The sequence below is a fragment of the Anolis carolinensis genome, chromosome 1, assembly GCF_035594765.1.
Source record: "Anolis carolinensis isolate JA03-04 chromosome 1, rAnoCar3.1.pri, whole genome shotgun sequence".
In the NCBI taxonomy this organism is placed as follows: domain Eukaryota; kingdom Metazoa; phylum Chordata; class Lepidosauria; order Squamata; family Dactyloidae; genus Anolis; species Anolis carolinensis.
Genome location: NC_085841.1, coordinates 85,594,596 through 85,614,730, shown reverse-complemented (window position 1 = coordinate 85,614,730; position 20,135 = coordinate 85,594,596). Strand labels below are relative to the sequence as shown.

General features: G+C 45.0%; 1 protein-coding gene across 2 annotated transcripts in view; it reads right to left on the bottom strand.

Moving 5' to 3' along the window:
* Nucleotides 1-1,036: 1,036 nt before the first annotated feature.
* The window catches only part of aldh8a1 (aldehyde dehydrogenase 8 family member A1), a 28,896-nt gene continuing 9,797 nt past the window's right edge, over nt 1,037-20,135 (bottom strand). For both annotated transcript variants that reach the window (XM_003223309.4, XM_062978389.1), the window contains exons 4-7: nt 19,148-19,297; nt 17,728-17,984; nt 13,702-13,863; nt 1,037-1,620 (exon numbers count right to left, since the gene is read on the bottom strand). In XM_003223309.4, the coding sequence (XP_003223357.2) occupies nt 1,165-1,620; nt 13,702-13,863; nt 17,728-17,984; nt 19,148-19,297 (1,025 nt within the window). In that variant the 3' untranslated portion in view covers nt 1,037-1,164. The remainder of the gene's footprint in view (nt 1,621-13,701; nt 13,864-17,727; nt 17,985-19,147; nt 19,298-20,135) is intronic.

Genomic DNA, 20,135 nt, shown 5'->3' with positions numbered 1-20,135 from the left:
GAAACTTGCTTTCAACCATTCCCACTGAGCCTTCTTTATTACAGCAGCACCCACAGGGATTGGTAGATGCCAGATAAATGTTGTTTCTGGTTGCTTGAGAGTTATGATTAAAAGCAAGCCTAACTAATGCTATACCCATAATATACCATAAACTTTGTATTATATTAATATTGAAATAAACCCTAAAGACAAACCTAACTTACTGTAACACAGTTTTACTATTATAAAATCTGCTTTGTGAATGCAGTGTGCTATTTTAGTTAAATGGCAGTCAATACACTTTTTCCAGTTGCTTGAGAGCTCTGGTTGCTTGAGTTCTGTTTAACTGAAAGTCTGATGTATTTAGCAATTATAGCCATTAAATGTGAAAGTGCTTTGTCAAGATTACACTAGTTGAGGTTACATAAAATGCCATAGGTAAAGGTAAAGGTTTTCCCCTGACATTAAGTCTAGTTGTGTCCGGCTCTGGGAGTTGGTGCTCATCTCCATTTCTAAGCCGAAGAACCAGCATTGTCTGTAGATGTTTCTAAGGTCATGTGGCCGGCATGACTGCATGGAGTCATAGCTAAGGTTAAAACATGAAGTCATGTTTTCTTGCTTACAAAGCCAACTTTCTATGGGCTAAATGGCAAAATGTATCAACCATGTAAAACTTCTCAGCTGTAATTTTGCCATGTAATTTTTCCATGTACCTTTTGCAGTGGGAATGAAATTAATTGCATGTGTGTGTTAGGGTGTGTTTGGACACACTGCCGTAGCTGCTGTTGCTGCTGCTGTTTTTGCTGCTATTATTTATTACCCACCTCTCTACATTGGTTTCATTCTTTTTATTCTCTCTTTCAAATATTATAATGGTAGAAAGCATAATGTAATGGAAGTGGAGGTAGAATATAGATTTTATGGCTAAGACATAGGAATAAGAACTCAGCTCCCATGCTATCCAAAGTAAATTCTCATGCATAGGAACTGCAAGCTTTTTGTGCAAAAATTACCATGTGACAAGAACACTTTGGAATATATAGTTATGAGCAAACCATTTCATTGTTTTCTTAATTTATTTTATTTTTATCCCACCTTTCTCTTGATATAGGGATTCAAGTTATAGCACAGATATTGCTTATTTTATATTTATTACGAATGCTTTAGGCATTTCTATCAATACATTTAGGTATATTTTATGGTAATGGTTTTCACTTCTGTGAAAAAATCATAAGACTCCTTTGCCCCCTCTCTGCCTATTCCAGAGGCTTTCATACCCCCAAAGGGCAAATTGAGGTCTCTGATAAGCCAGCAATTGGTCCAAACCAACCCAGACTGAAGTCTCTTGGCGACACGATGAACCCGCCCTACGTTGCTTGACCAGACAGTGGCAGCCAGGCCGTACTGAACCCCATTGGCCCTTTGAATGACTTCATCCTCCGTGTCAAATGGTGTGACACACGTTACAGGACCAAAGATCTCATCCTGCATGCAACACGAGTCATCGCCAATTTCAGTTATAATGGTAGGAAGCAGGAAATAACCATTCTGGTTCTTTGTAGGAAGCACCAAGGTATCGATTCCTTCTCCACACAGGATCTTAGCTCCTTCTGCCTGTGCTTTTTTAACGTAGCTCTTTACCTAATGGGAACAAAAACAAAAATACATTCTTAAAAAGAGATTCAATTTTCCATTATACATAACAGGTTTACAATCAAATATAGGATCATTTTTTTAGAAATTTCTAGTCTTGGTGACTGGATATTATTGTTGTTATTATTATTATTTGAATCCTGCTTCTTCTCTCTAAGAAAGAGATTCAAAGTGGCTACTCCATACACTAATGAGGATAATATTTCCTATATAATGATGGTAGAAAACTCCCAGGCATCCCTAAATGTGATGCTGCTATTTTTTTCAGTAGTGCTGTTAATATATATATGAAAAGCAGGTTTAAGAGGAAACATGCTGTTTCCAACTGTGCCCATCTGCCACCGGGATGGACAAAGCTGGCAGAATGAATCCCACTCCTCATGGCTCAATGTATTCAATTCCTCACCCGCAAGATCTGCTTTAGAGCGTTGGGAAGACTCCAAGAGCAGATGGGTGGGAGAAATGGAAGACTGTCAAGGAGAAATCTTACATTGGATACTGCCCAATATTTCTAACTTAAATTTGCACAGGGTGAATTTTTAAGTAAGCTCTTTCAGGTTTTTATGTTCAGATCTCAGGTGCTCCAGAGATAGATCTCCTGCATCTGAGACAGATCAGGATTGTGAAGATACTATTTTAATATTAGTATTTCCTACCATTTTCTCAGTGTGGTTTTCCCAGGGAGATAAAAAAAATTAAAATAGATATAAGTAAAATACACCAAAATTAAAACCATAAAAATATTACTATTTTAAAACTAAACAAAACACTGGCTGTAGAGTAGAATTCTGCAAGGCTTGGTCCTTTTAACTTTTGTGGATTTGATTATTTCAGATTTGATTACTAGGATCTCGTTCAGAATCTCTAGATCTTCCAGGACAACTTTATGGTCAACAACATCTAGTGGAAGTTGACCACAGATTGACATTGGAACACCTAGAGATTCCCAGAGAAGCATTTTCCCAGATTTAAAAAAAGGTTTAGTATCCACAGCGTTTCTACTTTTATAGAATTCCTGTGCCCCTAACCTCATGGACTGTGGAGAGCTGAATGAATATTTCAGCAGTTGCTTTGCAACAGTGATAGCCATTCTTATTAAGGAAGAGTCTCTCAGATTTCTTATGAAGTGTTCAGAGCAAGTAGTCTTCTTCACTGATTAATGCATTGGCTTCTGTTGTTGAATATTGCTTTAACCCCTTGTGTTGTTACATGTACCTTTTAACTGTTTCTGACCACCATATGTGTACTAGCATTTATTTATGCTGTGGTGAAGGCATTTTCTTTGGGAATAAAGATAAATCTATGAAAAATATTCATCATTTCCTTTTGGCATTCACTTTCTTTTATATGAAATCTTGTCTTGATTTTATTCCACTAATCTGCTATTCCACTACAGTCACATTGACTGCTTACATAGCAGGTTCAGCACCTCTCTTCAAATGGCAATCTCAATAAGCCAATCCCTCAGGAGGAAGAGGGTTCTCACGGGTGGGGCCCCATTGAGGTGGTGTGGGGGAGAAGGAAGAACGGTCACCAACGACCCAGGGAGAAGCACAACAGAGTTATTGCGATCCTGGAGAGGAATAGGTGTGGTAGTCTTCAGGACAGACCCCTCAACCTTAAGGTCCTGCTTCTGAATGCCAGATCCGTCAATGGTAAGACAGCTATCATCCAGGATTTGATCCTGGATGAGGGGGCGGATCTGGCATGTATTACCGAGACATGGTTGGATGAACCGGGTGGGGTGAATCTCACCCAGCTGTGTCCACCGGGTTTCGGGGTCCATCAGCAGGCCAGGGTTGAGGGGCGGGGAGGAGGAGTTGCGGTGATCTTCCGGCAGTCCATCGCCCTGATCAGATGCACCGTTCCACAATCTATGAGGTTTGAATGTGTCCTGGGAGGCAAAGGTGGGAGCCCGAGACAGCTTGGGGATTCTGTTGGTGTACCGTCCACCCCGCGACCCAGCAGTCTCCCTGTCTGAGCTAGCAGAAGTGGTCTCTAATGCGGCCTTGGTCTCCCAACAACTCATAGTTTTGGGAGACTTTAACATCCATGCCGAGACCACATTAACAGGTGCAGATCAGGATTTCATGGTTGCCATGACGACCATGGGGCTGACTCAAGTTATATCTAGGCCCACACATCAGGCGGGACACACGTTGGACCTTGTCTTCATTGTGGACGGTGGGACAGTCAGAGTGGAAGAACAAAACATCCTTCCATTGTCATGGTCTGACCATCGTCTGATCTGTTTAAGTTTCGCTGTGTCTTCTAACCTCCGCAGGGGTGGTGGACCCATTAAGATGGTCCGCCCCAGGAGGCTGATGGATCCAGATGGACTCCTGAGGTCTCTTGGGGATCTTCCTGTTCTGGAGACTGGCGATCCTGTCGATGTCCTGGCTGATCGCTATAATAGTGAGCTGGCTAGGGCACTTGACACGATCGCTCCCGAACATCCCCTCTCGCTGCGTAGAGTCACGTCAACCCCTTGGTTCACTGAGGAGCTGGCCGTGATGAAGCGTACGAGGAGGGGACTAGAGTGCATCTGGAGAAAATCTCAGGATGTGTCCGACCAAGCACGGGCTAAAGCCGCTATTAAGGCTTACTCCGTGGCTCTGCGAGCAGCCAGGAAAGCTTTCACGACTGCCCGCATAGTGTCTGCAGCCAATAGGCCATCGGAGTTGTTCCGAGTTGTTGGGGAGCTCCTGCGGCCTCCTGAGGCCCAGGAGCTTCCCGATGACTTGGCGACTCGGTGTAGCGATTTCGCACACCACTTCGCAGGCAAAGTTGCTCAGATACGTCATGAGTTGGACTCCAGCTTGACTGTGGTTTCAGCGGAGGTAACCGAGGCACCTGTCGGTTCGATCTTATGGGATTCTTTCCGGCTTGTTCTTCCTGATGACGTGGAGGGGATTCTTGGGTCTGTGAGGGCGACCACTTGTGCTCTGGATCCTTGTCCCTCTTGGCTGGTTAAACTGGCCAAAGATGGGTTGTTGGAGTGGTTTGTGGCTATAATAAATGCCTCCTTGGGTCAAGGGTCATTTCCATCCTGTTTTAAGCAAGCGGTGGTAAAACCGTTACTAAAAAAGACCTCGCTAGACCCATCGGTTTGTGTGATGAACCATGGGCCTTGTAGTCCTGCTCAGGACATTGTAATCCCTGATGAAGATGAAAACTTGGGTTTTTTACCTTCCCAGTCTGAACTGGATTCCTCTCAGCCAGATCTTTCCCAGGCAGATCTGGAAACCTTGCACCTGCAAGAAAGTTGTGCCCCAGAAGTATGTCAAACAACCCCAGAGCCTACTTCTCCCGTGTTCTTGCGCCGGGAGTTTTGTAAACAACAGAGAAGTTTGGATTCAGCTTCGCGCAGGAGTGCGAGGATAGCAGCTAAGAATGTTGCCAATTAACATTGGTTCTCGTGAGAATCTTTAAGGAGTTTAACATCTGGTCTCAGAGTTTAGCTTTCGTTTCTGATTCCCAGAGAACCGCTTTGGTGAGAAAGTTGGACTCTATATAGGTGTTTTGCCCGCGTAGCAACTTCGCGGAGTCAATTCGTCAGCCTACGGAGCGAGTTGTGTCTGGACAGCGCGCTCCGATTCAAGCCTCGCTTCAGCTCAAGCCTTGCCTTGCTATCCAGCCTTCGCCTTGCTTCCCAGCCTTTGTTTACCTACGGACTTTGCCTTGTTTCCCAGGACTAATCCTTGCCTTGTTTCACGGATTTTACCAAGTTATTCCACGGACCTTGTTCTTGTTCTTAGTTACCTTGTTCCACGTTCAAGCCTTGTTTCAAGTATCAAGTTATTTCCTAGCCACGCTCAAGTTTTATGGACTAAGGACCTTGTCATCTCCCCTCACTTTGCTTGGCAAAGTGAGTGTTTCGGTTATTGGATTACAACTTTGGACCTTAATATTTCTTATTGGACATTGCTTTTTTGGACTAATTCTGACCTTTCCTGAAGGGTCTAATTCTGGACTATTTTCTATACTTGTTTTTATTAACTTTATATATTCCTTCAATAAAGATATTAGTTAGATTCTGGCCTCTGTGTATGGTTATTGGTGCCTCTGCCGCCTGGGTCGTGACAGTTTGACTCCGCGCACCCATAAGCACCAACTAACCGAGGCCAGGATGTCTACCGGAGCCGCGCCGGCTGGACAGCCGCTCAGCTACACCATCAGCAAGGACGAAGTGGACCGCATCCGTGACAGACTCAACGCGCAGGATGGAGAAATAAAAGGGTTGAGGGAGCGCGGAGTTCGCCTCCCGGCCATGGCGTTGCCTACCAAGTTTTCTGGAGAAGCTGCTAAGGTTCATGTTTTCCGCCGCCAATGTCAAGCTTATCTAGAGGCCCGTGATGCCGAGTTTCCCCAAGAAGACATCAAGGTGGCGTGGGTCTACAGTCTTCTAGACGGACCAGCGGCTAGCTGGGCGACGGCCCTGTTTGATCAAGCCTCCCCCCACCTAAGTTCAGCACAACGCTTCTTGGATCACCTTAAGGAGACCTGGGGAATCGAGGACAATTTGGAGGCAGCCGGTCACAAACTCCGGCGCCTCCTTCAAGGAGACAGACCCATGTCTCAGTACATAGCCGAGTTCCGCGTGCTGGCCCACAACACCGGCTGGAACGATGTAGCCCTCAGAGGACAATTTCGGGAGGGTCTCAACATTGAAATGCTGGAAGAAATCTCCAAGGTGGATCCTCCCCAGACCCTCGAGGCACTCATTGATCAATGTTTACGGGCTGAAGTCATGATTGCCAACAGGAAACAATGGGTTCGAGGCCAGGGCGGTAGAGCCGGGGCAAAACCCCCCGCTCCCGCCAGTGTTCAGCCACGTCCGGTGTGGAGACCCCCGCCGCCAACCCCATACCCCAGAGGAGGCGAGGAGGTGCCGATGCAGTTGGGCAATGTGCGTCCCAGACTAGATGCCGCCGAGAAGGCCCGTCGTCAACGCTTGAACCTCTGCTGGTACTGCGGGAACGGGGGCCACTTCGCCAGAGAGTGCCCAGCCAAAGGGAAGCCTGCCGCCCGTCTTGCGGCGGCGTCCTCCACGGAGTCGAAGGCGTCTGAGCCGACTGGCACACAGCCGGCGGGGGAAGCCAACGACCGGGTGTAGAGAGGCTCGCCAACCCGGTCAAAAAATCCATCCAAGAGCCGCCAACCGGGGTCCTGTTCCTTCTCGTGGTCACATTATGGTCAGCAAAAAGGGGACCCGTCATGATCCACGCCATGATAGACTCTGGAGCTACCAACAATTTCATCGATAGAGAGTATGCCGACTCTCTGGGATTACAATATCATGATTTCAAGAATGCCCGTGTGGTGCAAGCCATAGACGGCCGTCCCCTCAAGACGGGCCCCGTAAGCCAGTGGTCGGAACCCACCAGGATGTGGATAAGGGAACATATGGAAGAGATTTCCTTCTTTGTTACCGAGGTTCCCCATTTCCCTGTGATTTTGGGAATTCCATGGCTGACACTCCACGACCCTAACATCTCCTGGTCCAACAGAGAACTGCAGTTTGCTTCACCGTACTGCCAAAACCATTGCCTCGTAGCCAAGGTATGCCATGCCACAGACTCCGAGCCCATCATCACCTTGCCAAGGAAGTACTCCGAGTATTGGGATGTATTCAATGAGAAAGAAGCCGAAAAATTACCCCCACATAGACCTTATGACTGTGCCATTGACTTGGTGGAGGGGGCCCCGATTCCGCGAGGGCATCTCTACTCCCTGACTGAACCAGAGCAAGAAGCTCTCAGGGAATTCTTAGAGACAAACCTTCGCAAGGGGTTCATCAGACCCTCTCAATCCCCAGCCGCCTCCCCAGTGATGTTTGTGAAGAAGAAGTCAGGGGAATTACGCTTGGTGGTGGACTACAGAGCATTGAACAATATCACCAAGCGGAACAGCTATCCCCTGCCCTTAATCTCGGATCTACTGGACCGACTTCGAGGAGCCAAGGTCTACACCAAGCTGGATCTTCGGGGGGCTTATAATCTAGTTCGCATCAGAGAAGGGGACGAGTGGAAGACCGCCTTCCAGACTAAATTCGGATTATTCGAGTCCCGAGTTATGAATTTCGGTTTATGCGGAGCTCCCGCAACGTTCCAGCATTTTGTCAACGATATTTTTCAGGACTATCTAGACAGATTCTTGATAATCTACCTGGACGATTTTTTGGTGTTTTCCAGATCACAATCAGAACATGAGAACCACGTCAAAATGGTGTTGCAACGACTGCGGGATCATGGACTTTATGCCAAGCTAGAAAAATGCGCTTTTGATCTACAAGAGGTAGATTTCCTTGGCTACCGCATCTCGCCTCTAGGGCTTTCCATGGATCCAGCCAAAGTTTCAGCAGTATTGGAATGGCGGGCGCCAACTAACAAGAAAGAGGTGCAGCGTTTCTTGGGGTTCGCGAACTACTACCGCAAGTTCATTCCAGATTTTGCCCGCTGGTCCGACCCCATCACTAGCTGCATCCGTGGAAAGCAGCCTTTCCGCTGGACTGATCAAGCAGAGAAAGGGTTCCAGCAACTGAAGAAACTATTCACCTCCCAGCCAATTCTACAGCACCCAAATCCTGGAACCCCTTTTGTGGTGCAAGCGGACGCCTCTGATGTGGCAATTGGGGCTGTACTCTTACAACCGGTGGGAGATCACCTCCACCCCTGTGCCTTTTATTCTCGTCAACTAACCACACCAGAGAGGAATTACACCATTTGGGAAAAAGAACTACTGGCCATAAAGGCAGCCTTTGAAACTTGGAGACATTGGCTAGAAGGGGCCAAATTCCCCATTGAAGTCCACACTGATCATCGTAATCTAGAACATCTAAGAACTGCCCGCAAACTAAATCAGAGGCAGCAACGTTGGGCTTTATTCTTTGAACGTTTCAACTTCCAGATCCATTATGTGACCCCAGCTCAAACCAAGCAAGCAGACGCCCTGTCACGTAAACCGGAATACGCTGCAGGACGCAAGGAGACCTTTGAATCCCAACTGCTACAACCTGAGAACTTTGCCACGCTCACAGTGGGGAACACCAAATCCAGTCCCATTGGTTCAACTTCCCCTACTCCAGGACCCATCTGTGCTCAAGAAATCAGGGCTAGTCAGCAAGCAGATGCCTGGGCGCAGGACCAACTTCGCCAAGGTCTGCATTTTCCCTTTTCGCTTAAAGATGGGCTGCTCTGCTATAGAAATCATGTTTATATCCCACCCGGACCGGGCAGGGAAAAAGCGCTTCGTCTGTGTCATGACTGCAAACCAGCAGGACACTTCGGACTATTTAAAACCATGCATTTGATCCTAAGAGATTTTTGGTGGCCCAAGATCCGCAAGGATGTGGAAAAATATGTCAACACCTGCCCAGTATGCCAGCGCTCCAAGATACGAAGGGAGAAGCCCTCAGGGCTTTTGCACCCCCTTCCTACCCCATCTCGCCCATGGGAAATAATTTCCGCGGATTTCATCACTGACCTACCACCTTCCTGTGGATTCACCACGATCTTAGTGGTGGTGGACCTATTCACCAAGTTAGCCCATTTCATTCCCTGCGAAGGCCTCCCCACGGCCAAAGAAACTGCGGATCTATTTCTTCAGCATGTTTTCAGACTACATGGATTGCCCAAGAGTTTAGTCACAGACCGTGGATCTCAATTCACCTCTCGTTTTTGGAAGGCACTACAAAAACTACTGGGCATAGACTCTCGCTTATCTTCAGCTCATCATCCCCAAACAGATGGGCAAACGGAGCGCACCAATGCCACTTTGGAGCAGTATCTTCGCTGTTATGTAAACTACCAACAGGACAATTGGGCTTCTCTGTTACCACTGTCTGAGTTTGCCTACAATAATGGAGTTCAAGCTTCTACAAAAGAAACGCCGTTCTTTGCAAACTACGGTTTCCATCCACGTTTCTTTCCCCCTGTCATTGAAACTTCAGAAGTTCCCGCAGCAGAGGATTGGCTGCAGGAACTCACAGCGGTGCAACAACTTTTGCTCCAGCAACTGGACCAAGCCAAGGAGGACTATAAACGCCACGCTGACAAACACCGCCAGCCGGGCCCCGAAATCAAGGTAGGAGATCGGGTTTTCCTGTCCACTCGCTTTCTGCCCTCCCACCGCCCATGCCGGAAGTTAGATGCCCGCTTCATTGGCCCCTATCCAGTGGTGGCGCAATTAAACCCCGTGACTTTCAAACTCCAACTTCCGCGTTCAATGCGCATTCACCCAGTGTTTCACCGTTCCCTGCTCCTTCCGGCGGATGGTGTGCGTCCTGATACAGACCAACCGGCCCCCCCTCCTGTTTTGATGAATGGGGAGGAGGAGTTCGAGGTTGAGGACATTTTGGATTCTCGCTTTCATCGCCGCCGCCTACAATATCTCATTGACTGGGTGGGTTTTGGGCCTGAGGAACGCTCTTGGGAAGACGCCTCCACAGTCCATGCTCCTGATCTAACCCGTCGCTTCCATCTGACCTATCCCACCAAACCGCGACCTCGCGCCTCGGGGAGAGGACCCCAGTTTGGGAGGGGCCCTGAGGAGGGGGATAGTGTGATGAACCATGGGCCTTGTAGTCCTGCTCAGGACATTGTAATCCCTGATGAAGATGAAAACTTGGGTTTTTTACCTTCCCAGTCTGAACTGGATTCCTCTCAGCCAGATCTTTCCCAGGCAGATCTGGAAACCTTGCACCTGCAAGAAAGTTGTGCCCCAGAAGTATGTCAAACAACCCCAGAGCCTACTTCTCCCGTGTTCTTGCGCCGGGAGTTTTGTAAACAACAGAGAAGTTTGGATTCAGCTTCGCGCAGGAGTGCGAGGATAGCAGCTAAGAATGTTGCCAATTAACATTGGTTCTCGTGAGAATCTTTAAGGAGTTTAACATCTGGTCTCAGAGTTTAGCTTTCGTTTCTGATTCCCAGAGAACCGCTTTGGTGAGAAAGTTGGACTCTATATAGGTGTTTTGCCCGCGTAGCAACTTCGCGGAGTCAATTCGTCAGCCTACGGAGCGAGTTGTGTCTGGACAGCGCGCTCCGATTCAAGCCTCGCTTCAGCTCAAGCCTTGCCTTGCTATCCAGCCTTCGCCTTGCTTCCCAGCCTTTGTTTACCTACGGACTTTGCCTTGTTTCCCAGGACTAATCCTTGCCTTGTTTCACGGATTTTACCAAGTTATTCCACGGACCTTGTTCTTGTTCTTAGTTACCTTGTTCCACGTTCAAGCCTTGTTTCAAGTATCAAGTTATTTCCTAGCCACGCTCAAGTTTTATGGACTAAGGACCTTGTCATCTCCCCTCACTTTGCTTGGCAAAGTGAGTGTTTCGGTTATTGGATTACAACTTTGGACCTTAATATTTCTTATTGGACATTGCTTTTTTGGACTAATTCTGACCTTTCCTGAAGGGTCTAATTCTGGACTATTTTCTATACTTGTTTTTATTAACTTTATATATTCCTTCAATAAAGATATTAGTTAGATTCTGGCCTCTGTGTATGGTTATTGGTGCCTCTGCCGCCTGGGTCGTGACAGTTTGTGACAATTACAGACCAATCTCCAACCTCCCATTTTTGGGCAAGGTTCTGGAGCGGGTGGTTGCCACGCAGCTCCAGGAGTTCCTCGATGACACTGATTTTCTGGACCGCTCGCAGTCTGGCTTCAGGCCTGGGCACAGTACTGAGACGGCTTTGGTCGCCTTGGTGGATGACCTCCGCAGGGAGCTGGACAGGGGGAGTGTGACCCTGCTGGTTCTCCTGGATATCTCAGCGGCTTTCGATACCATCGACCATGGTATCCTTCTGGGGAGGCTCTCTGGGATGGGGCTCGGGGGCACGGTTCTGCTGTGGCTCCAGTCCTTCCTGGAGGGTCGTTCCCAGATGGTGAAGCTGGGGGACACCTGCTCGGACCCCTGGCCATTGACCTGTGGGGTTCCGCAGGGGTCTATTTTATCCCCCATGCTATTTAACATCAACATGAAACCGCTGGGAGAGGTCATCCGGAGTTTTGGAGGGCGTTGCCATCTCTACGCAGATGACACGCAAATCCACTATTCCTTTCCACCTGACTCCAAGGAAGCCCCTCGGGTGCTGAACCAGTGCCTGGCCGCTGTGGCGGACTGGATGAGGAGGAACAAGCTGAGGATCAATCCTGACAAGACAGAGGCCCTCCTGGTCAATCGTGCGTCGGATCGGGGTATTGGGTGGCAACCTGTGCTGGACGGGGTTGCACTCCCCCTGAAACCACAGGTCCGCAGTTTGGGGGTCCTCCTGGATTCAGCGTTGACGCTTGAAGCACAGGTGTCGGCGGTGGCCGGGAGGGCTTTCGCACAACTCAAACTTGTGCGTCAACTGCGACCATACCTCGTGAAGTCTGATTTGACCACGGTGGTCCATGCCTTAGTTACCTCTAGACTGGACTACTGTAATGCGCTCTACGTGGGGCTTCCCTTGAAGACGGCCCGGAAATACAATTGGTCCAACGCTCAGCAGCCAGATTAATAACGGGGGCGAGTTACAGGGAGAGATCCACTCCCCTGTTTAAGGAGCTCCACTGGCTGCCGTTTATTTTCCGGTCCCAATTCAAGGTGCAGACTATCATCTATAAAGCCCTAAACGGTTTGGGACCCACCTACCTCCGTGACCGTATTTCCTTTCATAAACCTGCCCGATCTTTACGATCATCCAGGGAGGCCCTTTTAGCACCACTGTCTTTATCCCAGGCCCGCCTTGTGAGTACAAGGGAGAGGGCCTTTTCTGCTGTGGCCCCCCGATTGTGGAACTCACTACCTACTGAAATTAGGCAAGCTCCCACGCTGTTAGCTTTTAGGAAAGACTTGAAAACATGGCTCTTCCGCTGTGCCTATGGTGAGTAACTTCTGTTATTTCTGTGTTACTCCCACCCCGAACATCTATCCTCTAGATTACCCCACTTCCATATGTCCCTGCCCACAGTGGAGTACCCCTATGTCCCTCTCACCCCAGGTTTTATCTTTGTGTTCACGTGGCCTGCCCTTGTTTTACTGTTTTTTTTTATTTCTTGATGTTGATGCATTTATTGTATTTTTAATGGTGCTATGTTATGTTGTTTTATATTTTGTTATATTGTATTGCTCTGGGCATGGCCCCATGTTAGCCGCCCCGAGTCCCCGTTGGGGAGATGGTGGCGGGGTATAAATAAAGTTTTATTATTATTATTTATTATTTGTGCAATTTCACAAATTCACAAATTCATGGTCCTGTAGTACTCCCACACACACTCCCAAACCCTCCCACATTATTGCTGCCCCTTGTTGTTTTTTTATTGCTATCATTTTTGCAGCAATTGATCTATTCCAGCATTTAAAAATAAAAAGGGCAAATATAAATATAATATAAACCACCGAGATGCTAAACTTGAAGACCGAAAGGTCAGCAGTTTGAATCTGGGAAGCGGGGTGAGCTCCCTCTTTCAGCCCCAGCTTCTGCCAACCTTGCAGTTCAAAACATACAAATGTGAGTAGATCAATGGTAACCGCTCCAGTGGGAAGGTAACAGCACTCCATGCAATCATGCCTGCCACATGACATTGGAGGTGTCTACGGACAACACCGGCTCTTCAGCTTAGAATTTGAGATGAGCACCAACCCCCAGAACTGGACATGACTAGACTTAATGTCAGGGGGAAACTTTTACCTTTACCTATAAATATAAAATAAAAAAGCTATCTTGGGAATAGCGAGGGGAGATGGGGAAGGGGAGATGGGAGGAGGGGAATACTGTCCCTGATGTCAATTTACTATTGGAATGACAACACAGAAGTGGAAGGTAAGTGACAAGAACATTACAGAGTTGGGAGCTATGGGAGGTTTTACCCATTAACAAGTAGAGATGGAAGAATCGTGAGGAGGAGGCAGATCAACAGCAGGGAACACACAGCATCGTGCAGGTTGCCTGTCTTGTGCAATGAAGTCGTACTTTTGCTAAGACATAATGATCCTTCTACTTTCTTCTCAAGTCATCAAGAAAAACGAGTCCTGGTCAATGTGCTAAGTACATGGTTTGTCCCCAAACAACTTCTTTTTTGTTCACCTTTGCTAAATGTTCTTTGCTTATCAGTGCTCCCATGTCAACTGTGGAATCTGCGGGACTTCCAACCCTCCACTTTTTGACAGCTTCCACAAATCTTCTCAAAAATTCTTTGTAAATGCTTCTCTGCACAAAGATTCTGCTGGTGCACAGGCATATCTCACCCTAAGGGAGCAAAGAAAGGGACAAAAAAAGACAGGGAATTCTGCCACAGATTATTATTAGTACATATTTCAACAACTAAAAGAGTCAGAGAAATATACACATTGCATAGTTACCACATGTCAAGCCCTGCAAAATTTCATTCCACATCAACTCAAAAACAACAGATTATGATAAAAGGTCACAAAATATCAGGAAATTATATCAGGTAATGATATGTTTGAATCAGCCAAAGATCTTCTGTCTGGAACACATATACTGGGGAACATGGTAAATCAGGACAATGATGGATGAGGATATTTACAATGTGTTCAGACATAATAATCAGAAAACTATAGGTTTAATTAATATGGACCAATTTATTGGTCGATAGGAGCCCCCAGTGGCACAGTGGATTAAACCATTGAACTGCTGAACTTGCTGACAGAAAGATCAGCAGTTCGAATCTGAGAAGCAGGGTGAGTTCCCGCTGTTAGCCACAGCTTCTGCCAACCTAGCAGTTCGAAAACATGCAAATGTGAATAGATCAATATGTACCACTCTGGCAGGAAAGTAATGGCACTCCATGCAGTCATGCCGGCAACATGACCTTGGAGGTGTCTATGGACAATGCCGGCTTAGAAATGGAAATGAGCACCAACCCACAGAATCAGACACGACTAGACTTAATGTCAGGGGAAACCTTTACCTTTACTATTGGTCTATGCTATCCAACAACTCCCCTTTACAGCAATAGCAACAGCTAAACAAACTAGAGAACTTTGCTTCATGTTTTGCTTGTTGCCCCAAATAGCAGCAGCTCCTCTTCTGGCTCTCCTCACACCACATTATAAAGGGAGGGAGGGGTAAATAAGTTATGTATTCCCTCTTTGACTCCATGTGAGAGGGGAGAAGCCAGAACAGCAATGACTACAGACAGGATAATAAATAAACCAGACAGCAAAGTGCAGGTGGTTGCCAGGGTTTCCATAGCTCCTTGGCTTATAATTATATATGAATGTGAGTATGAAGAACTGCAAGTTCTGAGAATATGGCAAAATGTTGAAGAGCTCTACTTCATGTCACAAAGAAATGTGGAACAAATTAACATCGTCCTTCTTATGAGCTAAAGAAAGGAGGGGGGCAAACACAGGGAAGCAAAAACAGGAGGGAAAAAGCTCCAAATGGTCCTGGGATCCAGGATTGTTATCATTATGTTAATTTTATTCATAACCTGCTATTCCTGCAAAATCTCAAGGTAGCCTACCAATTTAAAAGAGTGCAAAGGTGCAAAAAATCAAGATTGAAATAAACTATTAACAATATTAAAACAATTTAAACATATAATTAAAAATAATAAAAAGCAGTTAAGAGCAGTACTCTCCTAAAAGCCCTTTTTTAAAAAAAATCCCTTGCATTTTAGTATAATCATATTAAAGAGCACGATAATATAATTTTTCCATCTGGACAGGGAAAGCCTCAATCAGAAAAAATTATTTTTGCATTCCCTTAGAAAATCTTTCCAAAATGTGTCAGGCATTTTATAAACAAATGTATCATTTCATATAAATTCTATTTGTAAGGAACATTTGTGAGGTTTTGGCCTCTTTTTGCTAATGCTGCTGCCATCTGATTGACGTCAGACAGTATTTTCCTGAATAATAGCTGAACATCATTGCCAATGAAGCTCCAAATTAGTCAGCTTTGAATATATATTTGATCAGCTTCAAATGTCCAGCCAGTTAAAAGAACGGAGCCATCTACATCCCCCAAATTATCTAAAGGTTCCAGGTGACTAAGACCTTCTGCATGTAGGAGTCTCTGTTTCACGTACCGGGTGGCTACAGCATGCAAGGTGTGCATAGTCATTCTGCTTGTTGAAGTTGCTATTAAAACCCACTCGTGAAGTATGGAATCAACATGTAATTTTCAAAATATTACTGAATAAGCTAATCAGCCATGCATCACTCTTCATTTCATAAAAGCCTGCACATCCACAGCCTACAGGGAACACTCCCCACACAACGGCAACAAATAGTTCTTACAACTTTGTAAGGTTCAAAACTTCTAATTTGAGACGTTGGTGTCACTGAAGTATTTTGACATTATAGAAACATGGGAAATGTGTGTGTGTGTGTGCGCGCGCACGTGCATATATAGCTGTGGATTACTAAAGTTCTCCTGGAAATACCATCCTTCCCCCCCCCCCCCCCCGCTCCAGTGTGTCTGTAGAGAGAGAGAAAAGAAAAAGAAGTGGGGAGAAAGAGGGAGAGCAGAGGCGCTGTGCGGGAGGCGGGGCCAGGGTGCGTGGGCCATGGCAGGAAGGCCCAGCCAGCCTGGATGGGCCCGAAGAAGAAGGAGGTGAGGGGTGGTGCCATCCTCCCGGGGGCTCAACTGCGCCCCCGGGATGATGGTGCCACAGGCAAATGCTTCCCTCACCTGGCGGTTGGACCGCCTCTGAGGGAGAGGAATAGAAGAGAGAGAGAAATATTGAAATATATGTCTTTTGGCCACTAAGCACACCTAAGCATTCTTTTGCTCTGGAGTTTCCCAGGTGTCTTCCCATTATTGCAGCATAGGGGCTGCCACTGGCATCATTACATCGAAACATACTCTACCAGTTTAATATGGCTAGCAGTAGCACAGTGGAGCCCTTAGTGGTGCAACCGATTAAACCGCTGAGCTGCTGAACTTGCTGACCAAAAGGTCGGCAATTCAAATCCAGGGAGTGGTGTGAGCCCCAGCTTCTACCAACCTAGCAGTTCGAAAACATGCAAATGTAAGTAGATCATTGGGTACCGCTCCAACGGGAAAGTAACAGCACTCCGTGTACTAATGCCAGCCACATGACCTTGAAGAAGTCTATAGACAACACTGGTTCTTTGGCTTAGAAACGGAGATGAGCACCAACCCCCCAGAGTTGGACACGACTAGACTTAATGTCAGGGGAAAACTTTTACCTTTAGCACAGTGGAGTCAAGACTTGCTGGCTAACAGCACCAAGCCATTTTAATTGTCAGGGATGATAACCCATTTGCCATTCACTCCATCCAGACTCTCTTTTCCTTGAAGGTATGATTAAAATCAATTCAGTGTACAAATCCCTGCTCCTAATGGAGAGCAAACTACTAGAACTGCTATATTCATGTGAATCAACAGAGCTACAGCAGAGTCTCACTTATCCAAGCTCCACTTATCCATGGTTCTGTATTATCCAAGGCAGTCTGCCTTTTAGTAGTCATTGTTTTTGTAGTAAATGTTGCAATGTTTTGGTGCTAAATTTGTAAATCATTACTACATATTAACATTACTGTGTATTGAACTGCTTTTTCAGTCAATTTCTTGTAAAACATGATGTTTTGGTGCTTAATTTGTAAAATCAAAATGTAATTTTATGTTTAATAGACTTTTTTCTTAATTCCTCCTTATTATCCAAGATTTTCGCTTATCCAATGTTCTGCCAGCCCGTTTATCTTGGATAAGTGAAACTCTACTGTACTTTCATTTTGACACTCTTCTTGAAGTATGGCTATCATGAATGACTATACTTCAATATCATGTTACCATTATGACTATGGGGATTTTTTTCTATAAAATTCAATGTGCTTGAGCAAAATTTGGGAAGAGCTAGTTAGTAAAAGAGATACAGGTTGGTTGCTCCCTCACCATTGCTGCGATCAATACAATAAGACTGAATATTAACAACATAATATTCAATTAGAGATGGTGCCATTTTGGGTAGATGTCTTGAAGCCAATTCATACCAATCAAAATGGTCCCCTCAGCCATTGATGGAACTCATTTCAATGATGAAGCTTTTGAACTTCACGAGCAATGAAACAAATTTTCTGAGTAAAGCAATGGTTTTGTCCACCTATTGGTCCATACCTGATTAGCAAAGCTGGATCTTACAGAGGCAGGAACACATTCATCCAAATTGGCATCTTCAAATATGATTGCTGGATTTTTGCCTCCAAGCTCCAAAGAGAGTTTCTTACAATATGGAGCACTCCTTTCAATGATGCGCTGACCAGTGAGGGTGCTTCCAGTGAAGGAAATCAATGACACTTCAGGATGGGAAACGAGAGCATCTCCAGCTTTGGGACCACTTCCAAAAACGATGTTCACAACACCAGGGGGAAACCCTCATAGGAATAGGCACACAAAATACACTTATATAGCACACTTGAACTACAGAGTTCTGTACACACATGAAAAGCGAAGTAAGATCTATTACTTTTGAGTAGAGATTAATATGATGGCAACTCTTTACAAACCTAGGAGCATGTTTCCTTGAAGAGGTTAACAGCAGTGGTCATATAGTATGTGGAGGAGAGAAGTGCTTGTGTATGATGGTCTTCTCTTCCTGCTGGTTATACTTGACCACTTCTGGTCACAGAAATGTTCTTTTGCATAAGACCTGATAACTACACTGGCCAACACACATTTTGGTGCCTTAAATGTTAGACCTGTTTCTGAGTATATTTGACCTGCTGATTCCAAAAATTGCACTGGTTTCCTCCTATCAGCTCTAGTTTTTGAGGTACAGAACATATGATATTGACCAGTTGTGATTTGCTTGCCTACAGAAAATCATAATAACTATATATAAAAAAGTAGAGCTGATGCATCTATTCAATGCAATTTTCTGAATCAGTGTCCCAAACAACCCCAAGAACAGGCCTAAAAACTAAGACACCAAGAATTTTTTGTTAAGCTGTGTTATTGCTAATACTGGTTGCCACGATGGATCATATATACACATGGGTTATCATCTATTTAAAACAGAAAAAATGAGATCTGTAGACTATAAATGTCTGGAGGTTCACTGCTCTCACCCAGATCTAAACTTAAGGGAAGAAGTACAGTGAAATGTTTCCTTCCTATTATTACTTCCTATATTGACATTGAAGAGATAAGTTTAAATTCACAAATATGATCATCATTATAGTAGTACAGTAGAGTCTCGCTTATCCAACGTAAATGGGCCAGCAGAACGTTGGATAAGTGAATATGTTGGATAATAAGGAGAGATTAAGGAAAAGCCTATTAAACATTAAATTAGGTTATGATTTTACAAATTAAGCACCAAAACATCATGTTATATAACAAATTTGACAGAAAAAGTAGTTCAATACACAGTAATGCTATGTAGTAATTACTGTATTTACAAATTTAGACCAAAATATCATGATGGTATTGAAAACATTGACTACAAAAATGTGTTGGATAATCCAGAATGTTGGATAAGCGAGTGTTGGATAAGTGAGACTCTACTGTACATAGTTTCTCACCTTCTCTGTCTTACCTGCTTTGTTAAGAAGTTTGCACATCATCCAAGCAGTGACAGATGTCATTTCACTGGGTTTTGCAATGACTGTGTTTCCATATGCAATAGCTGGGGCAATTTTCCAAGTCAACAAATAAAGGGGTAAGTTCCAAGGACTGATTAAGCCAGCTTTAGAAGAGAAAAAATAGTTAAATAAAGTTCTCCAACAAGAAGCATTACACTTATGAACAAGCCGACACTCTCCCTCTAGCATCCCAAAGAAGAAGAAAAAACATGCCAGTCCCGAACATTTCCCTTCTGCTCTATGCACAGAAAAAATATCTTACAACAAAGACCCAGAATTTCACAAATCAAATTTTATCAAATCAAATTGATCATGCAAAGGAGTGTACTATGAAATGCTTGATATTCTTGGTACTCATGCAATGAACCCTTTACCCTTACAAGCAGAAGCTGAGTTGGAGAAGGCACACATTCTGCAGTGAGTGCCCCCATCTAACTAGACCAAGGAAGGCTTTTCATTCCATTGGAAATTGTGACACCTAGTGGTTTGCTGTATGCAATACATTTTGCAAAAAGTATAGTAAACATACATTTTGTATAAGTTTTATCAAAATCCTAATGGTTTTAATGTTATGAAATCTCCCACTTGTCAAATGTGTCTTGGTTCAGACAAGAACAAAGTAGAGCTATTTCATTAGCTAACCATATATACACAACAGTATTTAGGGCTTATGTTTTACTATCATTGATTGATCCTCATTGTTAGGTGGAGAAGTATGTCACAACAGACACCATATTTTGGATTATTACTTAATATCACATTGCCAAATAATAGTAATCCAGTTAGGGTTTGGAGTGCCATTTAGATTTTTGGACTTAGGGGATAAAACCTATGAGCCATCCCTGGAATAATAACTAAGCAGACACTATTGAAGTGACCTGTATACTGAACTTCTAAGGTAGTGCCACAGCTCAGAGGTAATATAAAATAATATGATCTTGT